The 26325-nt window shown below is 42.3% G+C and overlaps 1 protein-coding gene across 1 annotated transcript in view; it reads right to left on the reverse strand.

Annotated features, from left to right (window-relative positions):
- SNTB2 (syntrophin beta 2) overlaps nucleotides 1–26325 on the reverse strand; it is a 125836-nt gene that overhangs the window by 51012 nt on the left and 48499 nt on the right. The window contains exon 2 of the mRNA XM_030924871.1: nucleotides 8872–9085. Coding sequence (XP_030780731.1) covers nucleotides 8872–9085 — 214 coding nt within the window. The remainder of the gene's footprint in view (nucleotides 1–8871; nucleotides 9086–26325) is intronic.

Consider the following 26325-nt stretch of genomic DNA (forward strand, 5'->3'; position numbering starts at 1 on the left):
TTAAGGATATTATACTAAGTAAAATAAGCCAGTCACGAAAGAAGAAATAACGTATGAACCCACTTTTATGAAGTATCTAGAGCAGTCAAACTCACAGAAAGTGGAATGGTAGGTGCCAGGAGTTGAAGGAAGGGTGAAATAGGGAAGTTTTTAATGAGTAGAGAATTTTAGTTTTGCAAGAAGAAAAATTTCTGGACATTGGTTGTACAAAAATATGAATATACTTAACACTTCCGACCTGTACACTTAAAAATGATTAAGAAATTTGATGTTATGTGTATTTTACCACAATTCAAAAAAATTAGGTCAAGTACAGTGACTCACGCTTGTAATCCCAACGCTTTGGGAGGCTGAGGCAGGGAAAACAGTTGAGGCCAGGAGTTTGAGACCAGCCTGGGCAACAAAGTGAGACCCCATCTCTACAAAAAAAAATTTTTTTTTTTTGAGACGGAGTTTCGCTCTTTCGCCCAGGCTGGAGGGCAGTGGCTGATCTCAGCTCACTGCAACCTCCGCCTTCCGGTTGCAAGCAATTCTCCTGCCTCAGCCTCTCCAGTAGCTGGGACTACAGGCGCCTGCCACCATGCCCGGCTAATTTTTGTATTTTTAGTAGAGACGGGGTTTCACAATGTTGGCCAGCCTGGTCTTGAACTCCTGACCTCATGATCCGACCGCTTCGGCCTCCCAAAGTGCTGGGATTACAGGCATGAGCCACTGCGCCCGGCCCCCACTCAATTTTTTTTTTTTTTTTTTGAGATAGAGTTTACCTTTTGTTGCCTGGGCTGGAGTGCAATGGCGCAGTCTCAGCTCACTGCAACCTCCACCTCCTGGGTTCAGGTGATTCTCCTGCCTCAGCCTCCCGAGCAGCTGGGATTACAGACATGTGCCACCATGCCCGGCTAGTTTTTGTATCTTTAGTAGAGACGGGAATTCACCATGTTGGTCAGGCTGGTCTGAAATTCCTGACCTCAGGTGATCCACCTGCCTCAGCCTCCCAAACTGCTGGGATTATAGCCATGAACCATCGTGCCTGGCCCCCACATGCTTTTTTTTTTTTTTTTTTTTTTTTTTGTTGAGATGGAGTCTCGCTCTTTCACCCAGGCTGGAGTGCAGTGTCGCCATCTCGGCTCACTGCAAGCTCCACCTCCCGGGGTCACGCCATTCTCCTGCCTCAGGCTCCCGAGTCGCCTGCCAGCAGGCCTCGCTAATTTTTAGTAGAGACAGGGTTTCACCATGCTGGCCAGGATGGTCTCAATCTCCCTGACCTCGTGATCCGCCTGCCTCGACCTCCCAAAGTGCTGAGATTACTGGCGTGAGCCACCGCGCCCAGCCGGGGGATTTTTTTTAAAAGTATAATCTTACAAATCCAAGGAGAACAGGAGAGGAGTCACTATAACAAAATTTTGGAGGCTAGTAAACAGAGGAGTTAAATGACTTAGCTGACTTAAGAAAAGTGGAAAGAGCGAAATCCCAGCCAATCCATGTTGGAGAATCCCTAAGAGGCCGGGGAAGCGGTGGTACCAGTTACCTCTGGAAGTGGGAGTAAAGCATGCAGCACTCCTCTGCGTGGTATGGTTGAAAGCCTGTCAGCATTCCCCACACCCAGTGGCCAGTGACTTCCCCACCCTCATTCTAGCAAAAGATTCAGAATCACCCTCATCCCACGAAACTGGGTGGGGGACGCAATGATGCTCTTATTTCAGATCGTATATCAGGCTATTTTCTAGAGGGACTATTTATTTCCATCTAGCTGCTTTGGCACTGTAACCAGTATAACATCTTTTAAGCACATGCTAAAGTTCAGCCGCAAAACCTTGACCAGAAATTTCCTTCACTCCTCCTACTGACCTACTTAGGACTACAGATAGGAATCAGTTCATCCTTCTTGAGGCACAGAATGTTCACCTTCTGAAAGTCTTTACACATCATACAGTTTCTAGGACAATCTCTCAGACATTTCTCCTTTGACACAGTCTAACTTCTGAAAATCCTGATGTCTCAGATCCTAGTTATTAAAAACTAGAAGAATGGAAAATAAATCTGTTATAAAATAAAACTAAGCCTGATTAAACACAAGTAGATACCAGGACCACTGGGCTGAAAAAATATGAGAATAGACAGTAAGTTATTTCCCACTGACAGTTAACCAGTTTTTTTTTTGTTTTTTGAGACACAGTCTTGCTCTGCCGCCCAGGCTGGAGTGCAGTGGCGCCATCTGGGCTCACTGCAAGCTCCGCCTCCTGGGTTCACGCCATTCTCCTGCCTCAGCCTCCCGAGTAGCTGGGACTACAGGCGCCCACCACCATGCCCAGCTTATTTCTTGTATTTTTAGTAAAGACGGGGTTTCACTGTGTTAGTCAGGATGGTCTCGATCTCCTGACTTAGTGATCCGCCCGCCTTGACCTCCCAAAGTGCTGGGATTACAGGCGTGCGCCACTGTGATCAGCCAGTTTTTTATGAAAATAAAAATTTTGCAATTTTTCTTGAAAAGGGATTGTGAAATAGAAAATTAAATTAGAAGAAACAGAAAAGAAGCTCCAAAATAGGACTGATGTGTCTAGGATCCAAAAGAGTCCACCTTTGAAGAAACCATTAAAACTGACAAATGAGACAAAGTAATTTGTAAAGGCTACTGCTATTTTAAAAGAAAATTCCAATGAAAACTTTGCTAATAAAAATATGGAGGCAGTCTGCCAGTAATCATTCGGGTCCACAAGGGAGAAGAGGAGACAGCTATAATGTCTGAAGTTTTGGCCTCTTGTCAAACCACTGAGGATTTTCTGAGAAATGCAATGAAGATTTTGATCAGATGAATCAAATCAATGTTTAGGTACACAGGATTCTGTAAGTCTAGCTTATTTCTCCTGTTTAGCAAAGTCTTTGATATAACTTAAGTGTTCAACTTAGTAATAATCATATAATTTTATACATTATAAAGGCAAAATTTACCTTTTACATGGAAAATAGCCAATGTGAAGATGACTGAGGCACTGTGAACCAATGCAAAGAACATGGATTTACATTTCCAAAAGGAGTAATTTTTTTTTTTTTTTTTGAGATGGAGTCTCGCTATGTCGCCCAGGCTGGAGTGCAGTGGCGCCATCTCGGCTCACTACAAGCTCCGCCTCCCAGGTTCACGCCATTCTCCTGCCTCAGCCTCCCCAGTAGCTGGGACTACAGGCGCCCGCCACCACGCCCGGCTAATTTTTTTGTATTTTTTTCTCAGTAGAGACGGGGTTTCACTGTGTCAGCCAGGATAGTCTCGATCTCCTGACCTCCTGATCCGCCCGCCTCAGCCTCCCAAAGTGCTGGGATTACAGGCGTGAGCCACTGCGCCCGGCCCCAAAAGGAGTATTTAAGAACACCTTGTTCTTCCTAAACTTCACACTGCCTACAATACTGATTGCTAAGGAAGGGGCTTGTGTTCTCTCCTTGGACTTCATCATTATTTATTAAGTGTTTGCTTTCCAAAATGAAATACTTATAATTACCAGATGCATCAAGATGCACCAAATAAGGTCTTGAAAACTCAAGGTAGAGGAAGGGAGTAAAATTCTTCTTCCCCTGTACTTACTCATTCTGATCATTAGCACTTTTTACTTTTTCTCAGCTCTATGGAACCAAATCAAAGTAGTAAAGCAGAAAAAAAAGGCATTTCCCTCCAATATCAAACACATTTTTGGTTTAGAAAGTGAAGGCTTTAGATAAGAATGAAGGATGAGCCACAAAAAGATTCCACTATGCACCCACCAGAAAGGTAAATATTAAAAAGACTGATACCATCAATTTTGGTGAGGATGTGAAACAATGAAAACTCTCATATAATGGTGGGAACATAAAATGGCACAAAATGGCACAATTACTTTGGAAGGAAGTCTGGCAGTTTATCTTATTTTTTTTTTTTTATTTTTAGTAGAGATGGGGTTTCGCCATGTTGGCCAGGCTGGTCTCAAACTCCTGACCTCAGGTGATCCACCAGTCTCGACCTCCCAAAGTACTGGGATTACAGGCATGAGCCACTGTGCCCAGCCTGGCAGTTTGTTGCTATTGTTATTGTTGTTTTTGAGACGGAGTTTCACTCTTGTTGCCCAGGCTGGAGTGTAAGTAATGGTGCGATCTCGGCTCACCGTAACCTCCGCCTACTGGGTCCAAGTGATTCTCCTCCCTCAGCCTCCCGAGTAGCTGGGATTATAGGCATGAGCCACCACGCCCAGCTAATTTTATATTTTTAGTAGAGACGGGGTTTCTCCATGTTGGTCAGGCTGGTCTCGAACTTCTGACCTCAGGTGATCTGCCTGCCTCAGCCTCCCAAAGTGCTGGGATTACAGGCATGAGCCACCGCGCCTGGACTAGTTTTCTTTTTTTTTTTTTTTTTTAACTAAATATGCACCTATCCTTTGACCTAGCAATTCCACTCCCACAAATTTACGCCACAGAAATGAAAAAGTTTCTGAGGCCTTTAAACCAGAAGAAAAAAAAAAAAGGAAAGTACAAAAATATTCAGTGACTTTATTAATACTAACTCTACACTAGAAATTGTTCAAGTGACCATCAATAAAAAAAGGATAAACAAATGGATATTTCCTTTAACAGAGCTGAGATAAATTTAAGGACCAATGAGCTCCAAGTTATTTTATTATTTTATTTTTATTTTTATTTCTTTTTGAGACAGAATCTTACTCTGTCACCTGGAGTGTCCAGGCTGGAGTGCAGTGGCACAATCTCGGCTCACTGCAACCTCCACCTCCCAGGTTCAAGTGATTCTTATGCCTCAGCCTCTTGAGTAGCTGGGATTACAGGTGTGTGCCACCATGCCTGGGCAATTTTTTGTTATTTTTAGTAGAGACAGGGTCACAAACTCCCGGCCTCAAGTGATCTGCCCGCCTTGGTCTCCCAAAGTGCTGAGATTACAGTCACCAGCCCCCTGCCCCAAGTTATTTTATAGATTATTATTTATTCTCATTCTAAAGTATATAGTTGAGCAGATATTACGACCATTCTACAGACAGAGAAAACAGGGGGCCAGAGAAATTAAGGAACTTATTTAAGGTCACAAGGACACTAACAATGCCTATAATAATAACTTGAGAACTTACTGATTCTATAATTACTGTCTTATTTAATCCTCCTATAATCTTATTTTATACAGGGGAAATGCAAGGCTTGGGGAAAACAAGTAGCCTGACCAACATTACGAAGCCTATCTTCCTAACTTCTATCTTCTCTCATAACTGAGGTCTAATTAGTTAATGGTTCTGTACATTTTTTCTGCCAAGACACACAGATGTTCATATTCCCATGAGTATAGCCGAAGTTATGCATATTTTTGCAAACTCCTTGTAATCCTATTTCCCTTATGTCTAAAAAGCACATGGAAATGCAAGTATAAGAGGTATCATCATAGGAATAACCTTGAATCTCTTCCAACTTATATTTTACAAAAAGCAAATCATGTGCAAAATTTTTTATTTAAAAAATATTTTTTTTTGAGACACAGTCTTGCAGAGTGCCACAATTTTGGCTCACTGCAACCTCTGCCTCCTGGGTTCAAGCAATTCTCCTATCTCAGCCTCCCAAATAGCTGGGATTACAGGCGTGCACCACCACATCTGGCTAATTTTTGTATTTTTAGTAGAAATGGTGTTTCACCGTGTTGGCCAGGCCGGTCTCAAACTCCTGATGTCAAGTGATCCACCTGCCTTGGCCTCTCAAAGTGCTGGGATTACACATGTGAGTCACTGCACCCTGCCAAATTTTGATATCTTAAGTAAAATTAGAACAAGTTGCTTTGAAGCATTAAGACTGAGAATCTCAAAACTGGCGTGGATCTTCTAAGACCTTTCCTTATATAGTATGCCATGGTCAAGTAGACTGATCATTTACTGAAAAGGAAGGTATAATAGCACAACTCTGGTAGCCCCAAACTGCCCTCTCCATTTGGTTCTGAAGATCTATTTCACATCTAACAGTCACCAAATGTCTTTAGCGTATAAATATGTCAGAGAATTCAGCCCCCAAGTTTTAACAAAGACCAAGGTTACTGGACTTCAATCCTTAGTGAATGATGAAGTAGCACAACATTTAGCAATACAGCCAAGTCATATCATCTTCTTTCCATCTTTGCCCACTCCCACAACCCTGGGTTTCTATAGAAATTTTCTAACGTTTTGCCTTTTTCTTCAATACCCAGCTACATCAGCAGCACTATAGGTACCTATTCTCAGAAATGATTTATTGCCAGGCGTGGTGGCTCATGCCTGTAATCCCAGCACTTTGGAAGACCAAAGCGAGTAGATTGCTGGAATCTAGGAGTTGGGGACCACTCTGGGCAATGTAGCAAAACGCTTTCTCTACAAAAAATACAAATATTAGCTGGGCACAGTGGCATGTACCTGTAGTCCCAGCTACTTGGGAGGCTGAGGCAGGGGAATTACTTGAGCCCAGGAAGCAGAGGTTGCAGTGAGCTGAGACCATGCCATTGTACTCTAGCCTGGGCGATGGGAGGGAAGCCTGTCTCAAAAAAAAAAAAAAAAAAAAAAAAAAAAAAAAAAAAAAGAAATGATTTATAACAAAATTGACTCTGTACTTTTCTCACCCTGACAGCTAGTTGACAAATGTAGTTGTAATTTGTTTTTCTTTATCACATTGTTTCTCTATTCTACTTAATTCTCTATGGTCCCTAACTTAAAAAAAAAAAAAAAAAAAGCCCATGATTAACAGACCAACGGCTCTATATAAATGTATCTCTTTTTTCTCTCTCTCTTCTTTTTTTTTTTTTTGGTAAAGATAGTGTCTTGTTATATTGCCCAAGCTAGTCTTAAACTCCTGGCCTCAAGCAATCCTCCTGCCTCAGCCTCCCAAAGTACTGAGCTAAGTGTGAGCCACCACCATGTCTGGCTCAAATGTATCTCATTTATTTTATTTATTTATTTATTTATTTATTTATTTATTTATTTATTTATTTTTTTTCTTGAGACAGAGTCTCGCTCTGTCACCCAGGCTAGAGTGCAGTGGCGCAATCTTGGCTCACTGCAACCTCTGCTTCCAGGTTCAAGCAATTCTCCTGCCTCGGCCTTTCAAGTAGCTGGGATTACAGGTGCCTGCCACCACGCCTGGCTAAGTTTTGGATTTTTAGTGGAGACAGGGTTTCACCGTGTTGGCCAGGCTGGTCTTAAACTCCTGACCTCAAGTGATCCACCTGCCTCGGTCTCCCAAAGTGCTGGGATTCCAGGAGTGAGCCACCTCTCCCAGCCCAAATTAAATTCTTACTTTATGAAAAGAATACAAAATTTCTTTAAAGATCAAGCTGTGTTGCACTTAGATGATTCAACATACATACAACCTTCCAGGAATAAACCTATACGTAGCACAAAGTAATTTCTACAATGTCTCGAACTTTTAAAACAAAGCAACAATTTAAATATATCAGAATATAATTTTCAAAATGTGTTTACATAGTAGTCAGTTAAGACTTTTCTTTTTTAAAGAGACAGGATATTGTTCTGTCACGCAGGCTACAGTGCAGTGGCACAATCCTAGCTCACTGCAGCCTTGAACTCTTGGGTTCAAGTGATCCTCCCACCTTAGCCTCCCAAGTAGCTAGGACTACAGGTGCATGCCAGTAAGTCTGGCTAATTTAAAAAAAAAATGCTGTAGAGGCGGGGTCTCACTATGTTGCCCAAGCTGGTCTTAAATTCTAGCTTTAAGCAGTTCTCTAACCCTGGCCTCCCAAAGTGCTGGGATTACAGGTGTGAGCCATTGTGCCCAGCAGAGTTAAGACTTCTTAAAAATACTATTTCTTGAGAACCAACTGTATGTGCTTGGCTCTGTGTAAGGGCCTTTACAGGTATCATCTCATTTAATTGGCACACTAAGTATCATTATCCCTTTTTTTTACAGATGATGACATGGCGGTGTATAGAAGTGAAGGGACTTGCTCAGAACCTTATTTTGAGCAGGTGACCTAGTTGGGATTCAAACCAAGATCTATCTGACTGCAGAGCTCAGTTCATTCCAGCAAACCATGTAATATACTACAGAGCAGAAGCTTTGAAGCCTTAAATACCCAAAGAGGCCTTAAAAACCCAAAGAGGCTATTCAGTTTCTTGGTGTCTTCTGTGCTCCACTCCATCCTGATCAGGCACCTGGCTGTGCATTAAGATCAGAGGAGACCATAATAGTGAAAACACATTATAAAAAGTCTGTCCTTAACTATGTCTTTGGGCAAGTTATTTTCATCTTATTTTTTCCCCTAATCTCTAACCTAACATTTGGTCTACCAGTGCCACTTTATTGAGTTAATGAAGACAAAGTTATAGAACACATAAACTAGGAGGGACATCAGAAATCATCCAATCTGATTTTCTCATTTTGCAAATGAGGAAACTGAGGTCAAGGGGAACTAACTTGCCAGAGTCACGTTGCTGGTTGATTCAGCCAAAACCATAATGCAGATCTCTAACTCTATACTACCTATAGTCTAAGGAATTTCCATCTAAGGAGATACTTAAAAATTTCTCTTTAACAAGAATTCTTTCAATTATAAAGTAATACATATTCATAGTGAAAAAAGTAATAACATTACGGAAAGATATAAAATGAGAAGATGCCCCCTCTTTCTTTCTCTCCTTTAATCTTATTTGACAACCTAGGGGTAAAGCCATTAACAGTTTCTTGTGTGCCTGTCCAAAATTTTTTCTACACATATACACGTATATATGTAGAATAACTTAAAATGTGGAACTCCAAAAATGCATCTCTCACCTCAGACTGACGTTTTCCTCTGTATAATTGAGTTAACAGTCATATAATACTGCAACATGTCCTTAAGTTTGTAAAGCTGTAGGTGTGATGTTCTTGTTAGGTACACCTCACCTGTTTTCCAGATCCGGCATGCTTAGGTTTCTAGCAGCAAAGCACATTTTGAGAGGGATGATCTTCCTGTCTTTGGTGCTGTTCTGGTGTTTTGGCGAACCAGAGTCCTCACTGCCACTAAAGCTTGGTGACTGGGGGGCTGCACCTTCCCATGGCAGATCTGATACTAATGATGGCTTCTTGATATATGGTGTTACTTCTCGGATGAACTTGACTATGAACAAAAAAATCAAAGAAGGTTAGTAATTTTGCTTCCTATAATAAATGATAACTAAAGTATTCATATACATGCTATATCTATAACAAAGTGGGGGAAATGGCTGGGCGTGGTAGCTCACACCTGTAATCCCAGCACTTTGGGAGGCCAAGACAGGCAGATCACTTGAGGTCAGGAGTTCGAGGCCAGCCTGGTCAACATGGTGAAACCTCATCTCTACCAAAAATACAAAAAATTAGGTGGGCGTGGTGGTACGTGCCTGTAGTCCCAACTACTCAGGAAGCTGAGGCAGGAGAACCGCTTGAACCCGGGAGGCAGTGGTTGCAGTAAGCCGAAACTGTGCCATTGCACTCCAGTCTGGGCAACAGAGCAAGACTCTGCCTCAAAAACAAACAAACAAACAAAAAAAAAAGTGGGGGAAAAAAAGTAAGTTAAAGAGCCATGAATCCGCTGGAGATAGATTCAAAGACCCATCTAGGCTTTAGATGACTCAACCTTTAGAAACTTCTCCATACTTCTACCCATTGGTTCCCTGTCTTCTCAAGTCACATAAAACAAACTTAATCTCTCTTTTACATGAGAACTCTGTAATTATCTGAAGACAGATTTTTCTCTTCTCTCTCCTCCCCATATTAAGCTAAGTATTTCTATTTCCATTCAATTCAATCAACTTTTATTAGCTACCTATCAAGTGTTGGGAATTAGGCTAGCTAGTAAAGACACGAGGGCAAATGAGCCATGGATTCTATCCCTCAAGGAATGCCCAGCCTTACAGGGGAGACAGCTATGTAAACAGGTCATTACAGTTCTTAAAATCATTACAGTTCTTAAAAGTGCAAAAATAAAGCATATTCAAGATAAGGTATGATCTAATAAACACAAAGCCAACTCAACTGATCCCCCTTGCTTGTTCAAAATACTCTATTTCCATTAATGTAGCCCCAAATGAAAATCAAGCTTTTAGTAAATAGGAAGCTTTTTTAAGTTCAATTTTAAAACTCATGAAACTCTTCTTTTACTTCAGTCATGACTACAATTACTGTCACTTGAGGCATGGTGTTCTTGTTTCAAAAACTAGACAAACTGGCTGGGCACAGTGGTACACACAGTTTCTCCTGTGAACAGGTAAAATATGCACATAAAACAAAACTCAAGAGGTATAAAAGGTTTTATAATAAAAGTCCAGATTTCTAGCTACCCTGTCTCCATTCCTGGAGGCAACCATTCAAAGAGATGCCTGGTATGCTAAGTATGTATGAAAGTAAACACATACACGTGCACGTATATCTGATCATACATATGGTAGTATATTATGCTTATTGTGCTGCGCCTTGGTTTTTTTTATTTAATAAGGTTGATGATAGTCTTTTATTGGCCTAATAGTTGATAGCTAATTCTACAGCATGATGTGGTCATAGAGATGCCTTTGGAATCAAGAAGACCTGGTTCAAATCCTAACTGTGCTTGCTACTCAAAGCTATGTGACCACCCTTAACTGTTCTGAGGTCCTCATCTACAAAATGAGTGTAACACTAAGCAAATAAAAATTTCAGGCACATACTAAACATTCAATAAATACAGTAGGTACCTTTCTTTTTCCTTCCCTAAATTAGAAAGTTAGAGAAGAGTTTAAAAATGTTAATGGTAATCAGTAGAAGAGTTAAAGTTATTTTCTTATACATTATTTTAAAATATTTACTAGGCCGGGCGTGGTGGCTCACGCCTGTAATCCCAGCACTTTGGGAGGCCGAGGTGGGCGGATCACAAGGTCAGGATATCGAGACCATCCTGGCCAACATGGTGAAACCCCGTTTCTACTAAAAAAAAAAAAAAAATACAAAAAATTAGGCGTAGTAGTGGACACCTGCAGTCCCGGCTACTCCAGAGGCTGAGGCAGGAGAATGGCGTGAACCCAGGAGGCAGAGCTTGCGGTGAGCCGAGAACGCACCACTGCACTCCAGCCTGGGTGACAGAGCAAGACTCCGTCTCAAACACACACACACACACACACACACACACACACACACACACACACACAGAGAGAGATTTACTGAAATTAAGTATAATAATAGAAAATATAACAATTCCAATGCTAGCATTTAGATGTAGTATATCTCTGTGCTTTTTGTGCATAGTTATAATACATGTGCTTCTGGGTAGAGTAAAAGCTAGCTGCCTCAGGTCACCAAGGAGATTTTTTTTACCCTAGAAAAATCAGCAGGAGTGCAGTCAGTATATCCCTCGAGCAGTTGACTCAGGCATTTCAACACATACTTTTTAGCTTTATGCTTTGAAGAACTCTGGCAGAAATTCCTAAGGTTTCAGGTACTGCAAATGGCAGAGGCATGCTTTTTGAACATTTAAGGCAGTACACTACTGGGCTACCAACTGGAGGAAATTAAAGACATTCTAAATGAATTACTGAATAATATAGTGGTTAGAAAAGAACCCTTAATGATCTACTCAGAAGTTCATTCAATCACACAGTAGCATCACTGAACTGATTACTACACACGTCCTAAAACAAAAACAGACATACGCATACAATTTATGTATTGCCTTATTAACAGAGCAATGAATTTTATCTGAGTTGATGGCAATGCAGTCCATACCCCCATCTAATTAGCCATCCATAATGGCAGAAGAGCTGTGGATGGACATCTGTTTCTAATGTACCTGAAGTCTGAGAATGGCGAAAAGTTAACAGTCTTCTGTTTCAGTCCTATGTTAAGACCTTAGGCCGGGCGCGGTGGCTCAAGCCTGTAATCCCAGCACTTTGGGAGGCCGAGACGGGCGGATCACGAGGTCAGGAGATCAAGACCATCCTGGCTAACACGGTGAAACCCCGTCTCTACTAAAAAATACAAAAAAAATCTAGCCGGGCGAGGTGGCGGGCGCCTGTAGTCCCAACTACTCGGGAGGCTGAGGCAGGAGAATGCCGTGAACCTGGGAGGCGGAGCTTGCAGTGAGCTGAGATCTGGCCACTGCACTCCAGCCTGGGCGACAGAGCGAGACTCCGTCTCAAAAAAAAAAAAAAAAAAAAAAAGACCTTAACCTGGACACGTGGCTGGATAAGCAGAGCCTTTACACCCCCACATGGAGCTTTCAGTTCAACTCAGAACCCACAACATATTTCAGAATCATTTCATTTTTCCTGATAGTTGAAGATAATCCTCAAAATATTTAATCAAACACTGATGTTTACAAACTGTTTTGAGTGTTCCGATGCTGAAGCTAATTTTCTTTCTTCCATTCATGTATCCGCCTCTTTTTTTTTTTTTTTTTAGACAGAGTCTCACTCTGTCGCCCAGACTGGAGCGCAGTGGTGTGATCTCGGCTCAGTGCAAGCTCCGCCTCCTGAGTTCACGCCCTTCTCCTGCCTCAGCCTCCCGAGTAGTTGGGACTACAGGCGTCCGCCACCACGCCTGGCTAATTTTTTGTATTTTTAGTAGAGACGGGGTTTCACTGTGCTAGCCAGGATGGTCTTGATCTCCTGACCTCGTGATGTGCCCACCTCAGCCTCCCAAAGTGCTGGGATTACAGGCGTGAATCACCGCGCCCGGTCTCATGTATCCCTTTTACTGAATGTGAAGGGGGCTTCCTCCCACCCCAAAAGCATTACTGTGATCCCTTCTCTTCTTTACAGTGACAAAAACACATACATGTACTGTACACATGTACTATCAAAATATCAATAGTGCTTATATACAGGTGTAGGATTGCATTTTTTTCTTTATGTCGTTGTGTATATTTAAAATTTTTGTAAGTCCATAGCATTTATTTTTAAAAGTTATTTAAGAAATGAAGAAAACTTATTTTGTAGCCTTGTTCAAACTCTATCTTAATTTTATTTTTGAGACAGGGTCTCACTCTGTCCCCCAGGTTGGAGTGCAGTGGCACAATCATAGCTCACTGTAATGTCAAATTTTTGGCCTCGAGTGATCCTGCCTCAGCCTCCTGAGTAGCTGCAACTACAGGCACACACCAACACATCTGGCTAATTTTTTAATTTTTTGTAGAGACAAGGTCTTGCTATTTTGCCCAGGCTGGTCTCAAACTCCTGGCTTTAAGCAAGTCTCCCACCTGAGCCTCTCAAAGCGTTGGGATTACAAGCATGAGCCACCAACCAGCCTTTTGCTCAAACTTTAAACATGAAAGACCTGTAAACTGAAATCTTGTTGAGGCTTCAAATACTATAATACACTGGATGGGATCCAGAATCCAACTGATTCTTACTGAATTCTAAGCTCTAATGAATAAGGTTATGAAGAGTTCCATGTTTGGAGTATGAGGCAGCATCTGATTTTAAACTGAACGCTAGTTAAGTGGCTTTTTTTTTTTTTTTTTTTTTTTTTTGAGACAAGGTCTGGCTCTATCACCCAGGCTGAAGTGCAGTGGCGTGATCTCAGTTGACTGCAACCTCTGCCTCCTGGGCTCAAACCATCCTCCCTTCTTAGCCTCCTGAGTGGCTGGGACTACAGGTGCACACCACCATACTCTGCTAATTTTTGTATTTTTAGTAGAGACAGGGTTTCGCTATGTTGCCCAGGCTGGTGTCTAATTGGTGAGCTCAAACAATCCACCCGCCTTGGCCTCCCAAAGTGCTGAGATTATAGGTATGAGCCACTGCACCCCACCTGTTAAGTGGCTTTTTTTTTTTTAAAGTAGAGACGGGGTTTCACCATGTTGGTCAGACTGCTTGCCAACTCCTGACCTCAAGTGATCCGCCCACCTCGGCCTTTCCCAAAGTGCTGGGATTACAGGCCTAAGCCGCCATGCCCACCCTGGCTTTTTAAAGCTTATCTAGGCCGGGGCTGAGCATGGTGGCTCTTGCCTGTAATCCCAGCACTTTGGGAGGCTGAGGTGGGTGGATCATGAGGTCAGGAGTTCAAGACTAGCCTGGGCAAGATGGTGAAACCCCATCTCTACTAAAAATATAAAAATTCACCGGGTGCAGTGACAGGCACCTGTGATCCCAGCTACTGGGGAGGCTGAGGCAGGAGAATCGCTTGAACCCAGGTGGCAGAGGTTGCAGTGAGCTGAGATTGTGCCACTGTATTCCAGCCTGGGCTACAAAGTGAGAATCTGTCAAAAAAAAAAAGAAGCTTATCCAGGCTGGGCACAGTGGCTCACACCTATAATCCCAGCACTTTGGGAGGCCGAGGCAGGTGGATCACTTGAGGTCAGGAGTTCGAGACCAGCCTTGCCAACATGGCGAAAACCTATCTTTAATAAAAATACAAAATTAGCCGGGTGTGGTGGTGGGTGCCTGTAATCCCAGCTACTTGGAAGGCTGAGGCAGAACTGCTTGAACCCAGGAGGCAGAGGTTACAGTGAGCCAAGGTCATGCCATTGCACTCCAGCCTGGACAACAAGAGCAAAACTCTGTCTCAAAAAAAAAACGAACAAAACAAAACAAAAAAAAACCTTATCCAAAAAGATACATAATAGCGCAGACACAGCCTATGGCTGCAAACACACATATTTGGATAAATGGATCAACCTATTTTATAAACATCAACTTCTCATATAATCGTTATGTTCCTCTTTATCTCTAACTCTTACCTTTTTCATGTCCCAACTGGTGTTCTTTACTATGAGTTTAAGTGAAACTAAGTTAGTCACACAACATTATTTTCCCTGCTTTTGCAAGCAAGTTTGTTCCTGGATTATTCTCAGAGTGGAAGATCTGGCTGTGCATTCTGCACAGGAATGAGTTATGCTGACAGTCACTGTTAAAGTATTCTCTCAGGAGGATTCTATCCAACCTCATCCCAAGCTCCTCTCTCAAGTCAGGAGCCTGATAAATGACCACCAAAAACATGAGGAAGGAATTGCTTTGAGTAAAAAGCCTTTTACATTCTCAACTTGCAGGTGTCTTTCAGCTCAAGTCTCCTGGCCATTTGGGGTTTGAGTAGACTGTAGTCTAGAGTCTGGTGACATGAACCTTGAATGAGTTCAGGGTGACTCTTTCACTCTCCCTCTTCATTCTAAAATAACATAGCATATTCACTAATTTATTGAGCTCCTGCTATATACCAGGAACTGTTTTAGGGACGTAGAATTATTAGTCAGTGAATAAAGTATGCAAAAAATAATGTAATTAAAAATTTAATGAAATTCTAGAGAAATAAAAACTTACATTCACACAAAAGCCTGTACACTAATGTTCTTAGCAGCTCTATTCGTAAGTACCACAACTGGAAACAACCCAAATTTCCTTCAATGGCGAATGGATAAACTGTGATACAGCTATAGAATAGAACACTATTCAGAAATAAAAAGGAATGAACTATTTATAACTCAGTAACTTGGATGAATCTGAAAGGCATTATACCAGTCTCAAAAGTTATATGATCCCATTATTGAAAAGAAAAAACTATATGACAAAAAATTCAGTGGTTTCTGGCCAGGCACCATGGCTCATTCCTGTAATCCCAGCATTTTGAAAGGCTAAAGTGAGCAGATCACTTAAGGTTAGGAGTTCAAGACCAGCCTGGCCAACATGGTGAAACCCCACCTCTACTAAAAATACAAAAATTAACCAGGCATAGTGGCGCACGCCTGTAATCCCAGCTACTCAGGAGGCTGAGGCAGGAGGCTTGAACCTGGGAGGCAGAGGTTGCAGTGAACTGAGAATGTGCTACTGCACCCCAGCCTGGGCAACAGAGCAAGACCGTCTTGACCAAAAATAAATAAATAAATAAAAATAAAAAAATAAATTCTGTGGTTTCTAAGGGTTAGGGGTAAGAAAGGATATGATTATAAAGGGGTAGCACAACAGAGTTTTCTGAAACCATGGAACGGTCCTGTATCCTGATTGTGGTGACAGTTACAAGAATTTATGTAGGTATTGTAAATTATGTATGTGTCCAAATTCATACAGCTGCATACCTTAAGGGAAAAAATTCAATTTTACAGTATGATAATTACAAAATAAAATAAGTAAATTATACAGTATATTAGAAGATGTTAAGTGTGATGGGAAAAGGAAACACAGCAAGGGAAGGGGTCGGAAATGCTGCCCGGGGTGTCAGTTTGTAATTTTAAATATGGTAGTTAGGGTAAGCCATTAAGAAGATGTTTGAACAAAGACTTTAGGAGATGGGGGAGTTGGCCATGCAAATATCTGGGAGAAGCATTCTAGCCAGGGAGACAGTGTTAAAGCAGTAAGGAGGCCCAGAGTAACTGGAGCTGGGTAAGTGAGGGGGACAGAGTAAAAAATGAGGTCACAAAGGTAATGGGGCTGGGAGGCAGACCATGTATGGCCTTTTAGGTCATGGCAAGGACTTTGGCTTTTATTCTGAAATGGGAAGCTATTGGGAGATTTTCAGGAGCAAGTGACCACTATGTTGAAAATAGAATGAAAGAAGGCCAAGGCAGAAGCAGGAAGACCAGCTGGCAGGTTATCAGGGATGAGAGTTGATGGGAGTTGGACCAGGGGAATAGTAGTGGAGGTAGTGAGAAGTGGCCAGATTCTACATCAGATTACATAAGGGGGTGACAAAAAGAAGAGTCAAGAATAATGTCAAGATTTTTGTCCTGAACAACTAGAAGGATAGAGTTCCCCTTGACAGGTTTAGAAGAAAGATCAGGAACTGGAGACATACATTACACAATCAAGTCTAACAGGCAGCTAGATGTAAAAGCCTGCAGTTCAGGAAATGGGTGTAGGCTAGAAACATGAATTTGGGAACTATGAGCATATGGTTGCTATTTAATGCCATGAAACTGGATAAGATCACTGTATCAGTCAGGATCCCAGCAGGAAACCATAGTAAGGGATTTAATAGAGGGACAACTTATGAAGGTATGGGCAGAGTGCAGGGAAACCACATGGGAAAATAGAGTGTAGTATCCCAGGGCTATTAACAGAGTGGCTGTTTCCACCCCTAGGCCTGAAGGAACTAGGAAAGAAAGTGGGTATCAAACCCAGAAGAAAAGAGCCCTACAGGCCGGGCGCGGTGGCTCAAGCCTGTAATCCCAGCGCTTTGGGAGGCCGAGACGGGCGGATCACGAGGTCAGAAGATCGAGACCATCCTGGCTAACATGGTGAAACCCCGTCTCTACTAAAAATACAAAAACTAGCCGGGCGAGGTGGCGGGCGCCTGTAGTCCCAGCTACTCGGGAGGCTGAGGCAGGAGAATGGCGTAAACCCGGGAGGCGGAGCTTGCAGTGAGCTGAGATCCGGCCACTGCACTCCAGCCCGGGTGACAGAGCGAGACTCCGTCTCAAAAAAAAAAAAAAAAAAAAAAAAAAAAAAAAAAAAAAAAAAAAAAAAAAAAAGAGCCCTACAGAGACAGACATGAGAGTAGGACTTTCAGTCAATTCAGCTAGATTCAAATTGGGTGCCAAGGGGATAAATGCTCCAACCTCACCCTCCTCCTTCTTTCCCTCCAGTGTCCTACTGGGGCTCTACATTGGCCAAACCCAACAAAAACCAAAGGCCAAGGAAGTCTGCTGATGTTGTCCATGCAGGTCAGCATCCTGGGACAGATGGCATATAGAGAAGGAGCGGACCTAGAAGGGTCAATGGAAAACTTCCAGCACAAGCAAGGAAGTAAGTATGGAAGAGAAAGCAGACACTCCACTATCAAAGGGCTAGAGAGAAAAGGAGGTAGGAGGTAGGCAGAAGATCCATGAAACACAAGTGCTCCATAGAAATACTGGCTTAACGGGCATGGTGGCTTACGCCGGTAATCCCAGCACTTTGAGAGGCCGAGGCGGGCGGATCACCTGAGGTCGGGAGTTCGAGACCAGCCTGACCACATGGAGAAACTCCGTCTCTACTTAAAAAATACAAAATTAGCCGGGCATGGTGGCACATGCCTCTAATCCCAGCTACTTGGGAGGCTGAGGCAGGAGAATCACTTGAACCCAGGAGGCGGAGGTTGCAGTGAGCTGAGATCATGCCATTTCACTCCAGCCTGGGTGACAGAGCAAAACTCTGCCACGAAAAAAAAAAAAAAAAGAAATACTGGCCTCTAAAATAGTACCAAGTTTACCCCAACTGAAAAAGCACTCCCTTGACCTGACGAACCCAGACTTGGCTCTTCCCTCCCTTCACCATTCCTTGAAAATCAAAACAAAACAATTTCTGCTTATTGTTTCTATTCTCTCCTTTCACTCCTTAATCTCTTCTGAATTAAAACAGCATTCTAAAGGGTCATTAATGTTTTCTCACCCAATCCAAAGGCCCTTTCTCAATCCTTATGCTCGACAGTTCCAATATGTATGGCAAGTGCACTCTACCAACTGTTTTGTATTCCTTCTTTCTGGCCATTTATTTTTTAAGTGCCTTTTTTCTCCTCCTAGCCCTATAATCTAGGTGTTCCCTAAGGCTCTGATGTTAGCACTTCTCACTTTATCCTCTCATCCCTGTCAGCTTTCTGCTGGATCTCTAGTTTGACACAGCTCTCTAGAACCAGTATCTCCTGTTGGCCCCAATCCCACCACCTGGGTACTGCCCCATCCTTCAGATTCAACATATCCAAACAAGAACTAATCTTCATCATCCTTTATCCCCCTGCTCCTGTGCTCACTCTTGTAGTTATTAGGATTAGCATCATCTTTCTCACCACCCAGGATCTAAACCAGTACTACAGTTAGTCTGGTGTGAAGCACACTCTTCTGTATTTTATTAAGGGTTGCCCAGGTGGTTAATTCTCATGCTCAATCAAGGTTTGGAAAATGCTTCTCTAAACCTTTGCAGACCACTCTCTGTCCCTATCTGCTACATCTAATCAGGTGCCAAACCACATCTGAAATTGTTCTCTAGCCTACCTACTCCCCTCAGTTTCCACTGCTAACATTCCTTGGTTAACCCAGAACAGCCACTGTAATGGTGCTGCTGCTTTTTTCTTTTTTTTTTTTTTTTGGTAATTGTAAAATATACACAACATAAAGTTTACTATTTTAACCATTTTTTTACATGTACAGTTCAATGCACTAAGTATTCACATTGTTGTGAAACCACCACCACCAGCCATCTCCAGAACTTTTTCATTTTCCCCAACTAAAACTCTATACCCACTAAACAATTTACTCCCCGTTCCCTTCTCCCCTGGCAACCACCATTCTACTTTCTGTCCTTATGAGTTTGACACTCTAGGTAGGTGGACTCATACAATACTTGTCCCTTTGTGTCTGCACTGGCCTCTTAACTGATCTCCTTGCCCAGACCCTCTTCCCTTCTCTCATTCCTTTACACAAGGTTGCCAGGTTGATTGTCCTAGAACCCAACTCATACCAGACCACTCCCGATTTCAGAGTCTCTATGGTTTCCTATTGTCTGAAGAATGTAGTCCAAAGCCTTGTGTATAAATTCATCTTTCCAACCATCTCTTCTCTTCTGTCCCCTCAAACATCTTACTACTTAAAATGCTTGCACAAGAAAACCCACTAAAAGATTCCAAGCAGAACCACCACAACCCAGTAAACTACTTGCAGAAAGGTATATTCTGACTTTTCCTGTATCCTTATTTATATTGATTCACTCATTTCTTCACTTCCATGTGTCCAAATCATACCCATTTCCCAAAGCACATCTTAAATTCCACCTTTATTAATCCTAATGCAAAAGTAATGGGAGCTTACTAAGATCTAGCACAGATAAACCAGTAATTCTATATATCTAATTGGACTGCATCCACACAACTCCAAGAACAGTTGTAGAAGTGGTAGCTAATGGGTTCAAACTCACCACAATTCCAGGATATGTGAAGAAACTTAGTACAGCAGCTGATGTGCCCCTGTTATTGGTCAGACAGAAATTTCCTCATTATAGGCCTGAAAGCAGAGAAAAAAATTCCTGGTACTATGTTGTTAGCCCTGGGGATACAGCAGTTTGAAGCTGTCATATTGGTGCCAGGGTTTTTTGTTTTGTTTGTTTTCTTTCTGCTCCCCACTTCCCGCCTTTCTTCCTTTCCCTTCCTTTTAGTTCCCCCCTCCCCCACTTTGGTCTCATTTCTAGGACTCTCACAGGTATTCTGAAGGACATTTACAGTGATTAAAGTCTCTAAAAAACTCCTTTCTCCACCTATATAGAAACTACAGAGAAAAGCCCAGTGTTCTGAAAGGCAATCACACTGGCTAATGCTTGAACAAGATGTTACTCAATATTGTTTCTACAATATGGATACACATTACAGGGGTTTTGAGATACCACTTAACATTTATGCTTAGGATAGTTCTAGACCCAGGAAGTGAACAAGAAGGGAAGACACCCATTCATCTATTCTACATAAAATTAAAACTGGCTAGGATGTTCCAAACCACTCATCAGAACCAAGTTGAAGGCCAGGCATAGTGGCTCCTGCTGTAATTCTATCACTTTGGGGGAAAAAAAAATTAGCCAGGCATGGTGGCGTGTGCCTGTAATCCCAGCTACTTAGGAGGCTGAGGCAAGAGAATTGCTTGAAACCAGGAGATGGAGGCTGCAGTGAGCCAAAATTGTGCCACACACTCCAGCCTGGGAGAGACTCTGTCATTAAAAAAAAAAAAAAAAAAAAAAAAAAGAACCAAGTTGTCCAGGTCAGAGTGCAGTGGCACAATCATAGCTCACTGCAGCCTCAAACTCCTAGGCTGAAGGGATCTTCTTGACTCAGCCGCTTGAATAATTAGGACTACAGATATGCACAACTGTACCTGGCTATTTTTTTTTATTTTTTGCAGAGACAGTGGGGTCTCGCTATGTTGTCAAGGCTGGTCTTGAACTTCTGGCCTCAAGTGATCCTCCTGCTTTAGCCTCCCAAAGTGCTGGGATTACAAGTATTGAGGCACCATGCCTGGCCAGGGAACTTAGTTAACACTACACTGAACATCTTTTTCAGTGGAGAAATTAGTGGGTCAAAGTAATATTTAAGGATCATGGTAAGTATTGCCAAATTGCTCCCCCTGAAAATCTGTACCATTTTTATACCCCCACCAGCAATATATAAGCATGTCCATGTCAGTACACTTGCCAACACGAAGTAATCCCACTTAAAATAACCCTTGCTATTTTAATAGGTGAAAAATGGTATATATGCCCACCCAATCTTGATCTCCTGTCTCAACAAATGCAGGATATTATTATTTTCTTCTACTTAAAAGCAGGAAATCCATGTCTCTTTATGCTTTTATTTTGTCTGAAGAACTGGGAGGGGTGATTTGTGATAACAGTAGAGAGTTACAGGACAGTCACCAGAACCTCGTATCTCACACAAATAGAATTTGAGTTCTTGATGTACCAGCATATCTAAAGTCATACTTAATTTCCCATTATTGCCTTATCATTTAACTCTGTGAAGTTAGTTCCTTTCCTCTTGCTAGGCATGCGGGTGGGAAAAGTCGTCAACAAGAAAACCAAGCATGACCTAAGAAGCAGCAGTGTCTCCCAGATTTATAAGATGTGGTTTAGGTTTATGGTGATCTTGGAATTTTCAGTTCAGTTCATTATCCATCTTTCCTTCTCTGCTCCAATCTAAGCTCTGGTCCAAATCAATAAAAGTAGGAGAAATATCCTTTTCTGAAGATCTCAAATTACTACTGGGATAACAAAAAAAAATTCAAGTATAATTTTAAACCTCTGAGCTATAGTGAAATAAGGTAGCTCTGAAATTTGTCCCCAGAAATTAAAATTTCAGGATTTAAAAATTATGGCCTTTTGGCTGGGGGCAGTGGCTCACGCCTGTAATCCCAGCATTTTGAGAGGCTGAGGTGGGCGGATCACGAGGTCAAGAGAACGAGACCATCGTGGCTAACATGGTGAAACCCCGTCTCTACTAAAAATACAAACATCAGCTGGGTGTGGTGGCGGGCACCTGTAGTCCCAGCTACTCGAGAGGCTGAGGCAGGAGAATCACTTGAACCCAGGAGGCAGAGGTTGCAATGAGCCAAGATTGCACCACTGCACTCTAGCCTGGCGACAGAGTGAGACTCTGTCTCAAAAAAAACAAAAAGAAAAGAAAAGAAAAAAAAAAGAAAAAAGACCTTTTAGAATGAATTTATACAAATTGGCAAAAAAAAGCCCCAGTATTTTTTAGGCCTCATCAAAGTCTAACTCGAATATCTATTACTTTTATACAAAAGTATTAGCATTCATGCTTTTATATATACAAATGTAGAATAACAAGCAAGACTGAAATAATTTGGGGCTTTTGACTATCTACTGTATAAATTCTCCTTGGTAAACTTCTTTACTGATCTAATATGGTGAACTAGTTCTTGGTCATTTATAAAGTAAATATTTCTTAACTGAATTTAAAAAGTGTTTTTCTTTGGAATGTTTCCTCTAACTACAAAAGAATATGCAAGCTTCTCGATTTTTTATAAAAAATGTTTTAAATATCTTCAGTTTGCATTTTTAAATGTTTTTGTAAGGAAGACAGCTACCAGCCAATTTCCCTGTGGAAATTGCCATATGGTAGGTATGTTTGTTTAAAATTCTTTATATAATTAATTGAAAATCTGGGAGACACTGCATCTGAACAATCACTTCAAATTACATATTTTTCTTTGGTTTTTAGTATTAAGATTTATATCTATTTTCTAGGCCACATCTGTTTTGTCTGTTTGTTTGTTTGTTTTGAGATGGAGTTTCACTCCTGTTGCCCAGGCTGGAGTGCAATGGCATTATCTCGGCTCACTGCAACCTCCGCCTCCTGGGTTTAAGCAATTCTCCTGCCTCACCCTCCTGAATACCTGGGATTACAGGCATGCGCCACTACGCCCCACTATTTTTATGTTTTAGTTGAGACGGGGTTTCTCTATGTTGGCCAAGCTGGTCTCCAACTCCCGACCTCAGATGATCTGCCTGCCTCACCTTCCCAAAGTGCTGGGATTACAGGTGTGAGCCACCTCATCCGGCAGGCCACATCTTTTTGAAAGTCAATTCTATTCTTTATACTTCTCTCCCCTAAAAAGCAGCACTGCTTTATGTGAAACAACGTTACAACTTGTTTTATATCCTTCTGCTTACTTCAAAACACAAAGCAAATGAGAAGATTGTTGACAGTGACAGTAAAAAAGTTTAGACCCTGTATAGAATTAGAAAAGGTTAAGACTTTATTTAATTTCATTTTCGCTAAGGCAGAGGCAATGAGAAAGGCAGTTTGCATAAGAAACAGGTTGGTTAGGAATAATTTATATTCCTCTTAGTCTCCTGCTCAAATATTAAAGTAGAGGCTACTTTTTGAAAACCTGAACCCAGCCGGGCGCAGTGGCTCATGCCTGTAATCCCAGCACTTTGGGAGGCTGAGGCGGGCAGATCACAAGGTCAGGAGTTTGAGACCAGCTTGGCCAACATGGTGAAACCCCATCTCTACTAAAAATACAAAAAATTAGCCAGGCTTGGTAGTAGCTGTTTGTAATCCCAGCTACTCAGAAGGCTGAGGCAGGAGACTCACTTGAACCTGGGAGGCGGAGGTTGCCGTGAGCTGAGATCGCGCCATTGCACTCCAGCCTGGGAGACAGAGTGAGACTCCATCTCAAAAAAAAAAAAAGACATATACTATAAAATTAAGGGTATCAGAGTTATTGGTAAGTGATTAAAGCAAGTTCTAAGTTTTATATATTTAAAAAAAGTATATACAGATCAGTATGTTAATAAAGTGCTCAAGGCAATATGCCAATTTGCTAACAGTGGTCATATTTGTGAGTGCAATTACAGGAACTTCCATTTTAGAAATTAAGCATTTCTATAATGTTTGGACTTTCTATAATAAACATGTGCTCTGTAATAAATTATTATAAAGTTAACTTTTAAATACATGTCATCATGCCAGATGCAGTGGCTCAGGCCTGTAATTCCAGCAGTTTGGGAGGTCAAGAAGGGAGGACTGCTTGAGGCCAAGAGTCCGAGACCAGCCTGAGCAACATAGTAAGATCATGTATCTACAAAAAAATTTAAAATTAGCCAGGCGTGGTAGCACATGCCTGTAGTCCCAGCTACTCAGCAGGCTGAGGCAGGAGAATCCCTTGAGCCAGGAGTTAAAGGCTGAAGTGAGCTATTTTTTTTTTTTTTTTGAGAAGGGTCTTGCTCTGTCACCTGGGCTGGAGTGCAGTGGCAGGATCTTGGCTCACTGCAACCTCTGCCTCCCGAGTTCAAGTGATTCTTCTGCCTCAGTCTCCCAAGTAGCTGAGACTACAGGTGTGTGCCACTACGCCTAGCTAATTTTTGTATTTTTAGCAGAGACGGGGTTTCACCATGCTGGTTGGCCAGGATGGTCTCGATCTCTTGACCTCGTGATCCGCCCACCTCGGCCTCCTAAAGTGCTGGGATCACAGGTGTGAGCCACTGCGCCCAGCCTGAAGTGAGCTATTACTGCACCACTGTACTTCAGCCTGGGTGACAGAGTAAGACTACGTCTTTTTTGTTGTTTTTTTTTTTTTTTTTTTTGAGACGGAGTCTCGCTCTGTTGCCCAGGCTGGAGTGCAGTGGCCAGATCTCAGCTCACTGCAAGCTCTGCCTCCCGGGTCTTACGCCATTCTCCTGCCTCAGCCTCCCGAGTAGCTGGGACTACAGGCGCCCACCACCTCGCCCGGCTAGTTTTTTTTGTATTTTTTAGTAGAGACGGGGTTTCACCGTGTTAGCCAGGATGGTCTCGATCTCCTGACCTTGTGATCTGCCCGCCTCGGCCTCCCAAAGTGCTGGGATTACAGGCTTGAGCCACCGCGCCCGGCCGAGACTGTGTCTCTTAAAAAAAAAAAAAAAATTCGGCTGGGCGCAGTGGCTCACGCCTATAATCCCAGCACTTTGGGAGGCCGAGGTGGGCGGATCACGGGTCAGGAGATCGAGACCATCCTGGCTAACATGGTGAATCCCCATCTGTACTAAAAAAATTCCAAAAAATTAGCTGGGCGTGCTGGCGGGTGCCTGTAGTCCCAGCTACTCGGGAGGTTGAGGCAGGAGAATGGTGTGAACCCAGGAGGCGGACCTTGCAGTGAGCCTAGATTGCGCCACTGCACTCCAGCCTGGGCGACAAAGCGGGACTCCGTCCCACACACACACAAAAATTCGGGCAGGACACAGTGGCTCACACCTGTAATCCCAGCACTTTGGGAGGCCAAGGAGGGCGGATCACTTGAGCCCAGGAGTTCAAGACGAGCCTGGGCAACATGGCAAAATTCTATCTCTAAAAAAAAAAAAAAATAGCCAGGTGTGGTGGCACATGCCTGTAGTTCCAGCTACCCAGGAGGCTGAGGTGGGAGGATCACCTGAGCTTGGGTGGCTGAGGCTACAGGGTCTTGTTCATACCACTGCACTCCAGCTTGAATGACAGAGTGAGATCCTGTCACTAAATAAATAAATAATAAAGTGCCATCAAATAATAATGAAAAAAATTATTAGAAAAGTAATTTCAGAAATAGATTCAATAGCAAAACAATACAACAATGTTGGGGGAGTCACTCTTCAATAAATACTGAAGAAATAAGGGGGTATCAGTATGGAATTGCCTTACTTCTGTATCTTATACCCTACAATGAATTTGCATTAATCTACAATTGATGCTCTCTGGATATTTTTTGTAAAATCATTAATGCACAGCAACAAGCTTTAAACTCAAATGAACCTCAGCTCAAGTCTTGATATTACCGTTTATCTGTTGGGAGGTTTGAAGATTACCTCTGAGCCTCAGTTTTCTCATTTGCAAAACATAACATACCACCCTTAAACTGCTATTGTGGGGGATTAAATGATAATGTGTAAAAGGTACATAGGCCTGTGTTTGAGGGTTGTAGGTACTTAGTATGTGTATACTTAGTGTGTATGTATACATATACTTAGTGTGTATGTACATAATTAATAGAATATGCTTCAGAGAGAGTATAGCATAGTGGACAGAGTCAAAGATGTGAAACTGAACAGATCCAGATTTTAATTCCAGTTCTTCCAATTACAAACTTTGTGATTTTGGACAAATAATTTCACTTTAAAAATCTCAGTTTATATTGACCGGGCACGGTGGCTCACGCCTATAATCCCAGCACTTTGGGAGGCTGAGGCGGGTGGATCATGAGGTCAGGAGATCGAGACCATCCTGGCTAACGTGGTGAAACCCTGTCTCTACTAAAAATACAAAAAAATTAGCTGGGCATGGTGGCGGGCACCTGTAGTCCCAGCTACTCAGGAGGCTGAGGCAGGAGAATGGTGTAAACCCCGGGAGGCAGCACTTGCAGTGAGCCAAGATTGAGCTGTTGCACTCCAGCCTGGGTGACAGAGCAACACTCCGTCTCAAAAAAAAAAAAAAAAAAAA

This window comes from Rhinopithecus roxellana, chromosome 20, assembly GCF_007565055.1.
Source record: "Rhinopithecus roxellana isolate Shanxi Qingling chromosome 20, ASM756505v1, whole genome shotgun sequence".
Taxonomy (NCBI): domain Eukaryota; kingdom Metazoa; phylum Chordata; class Mammalia; order Primates; family Cercopithecidae; genus Rhinopithecus; species Rhinopithecus roxellana.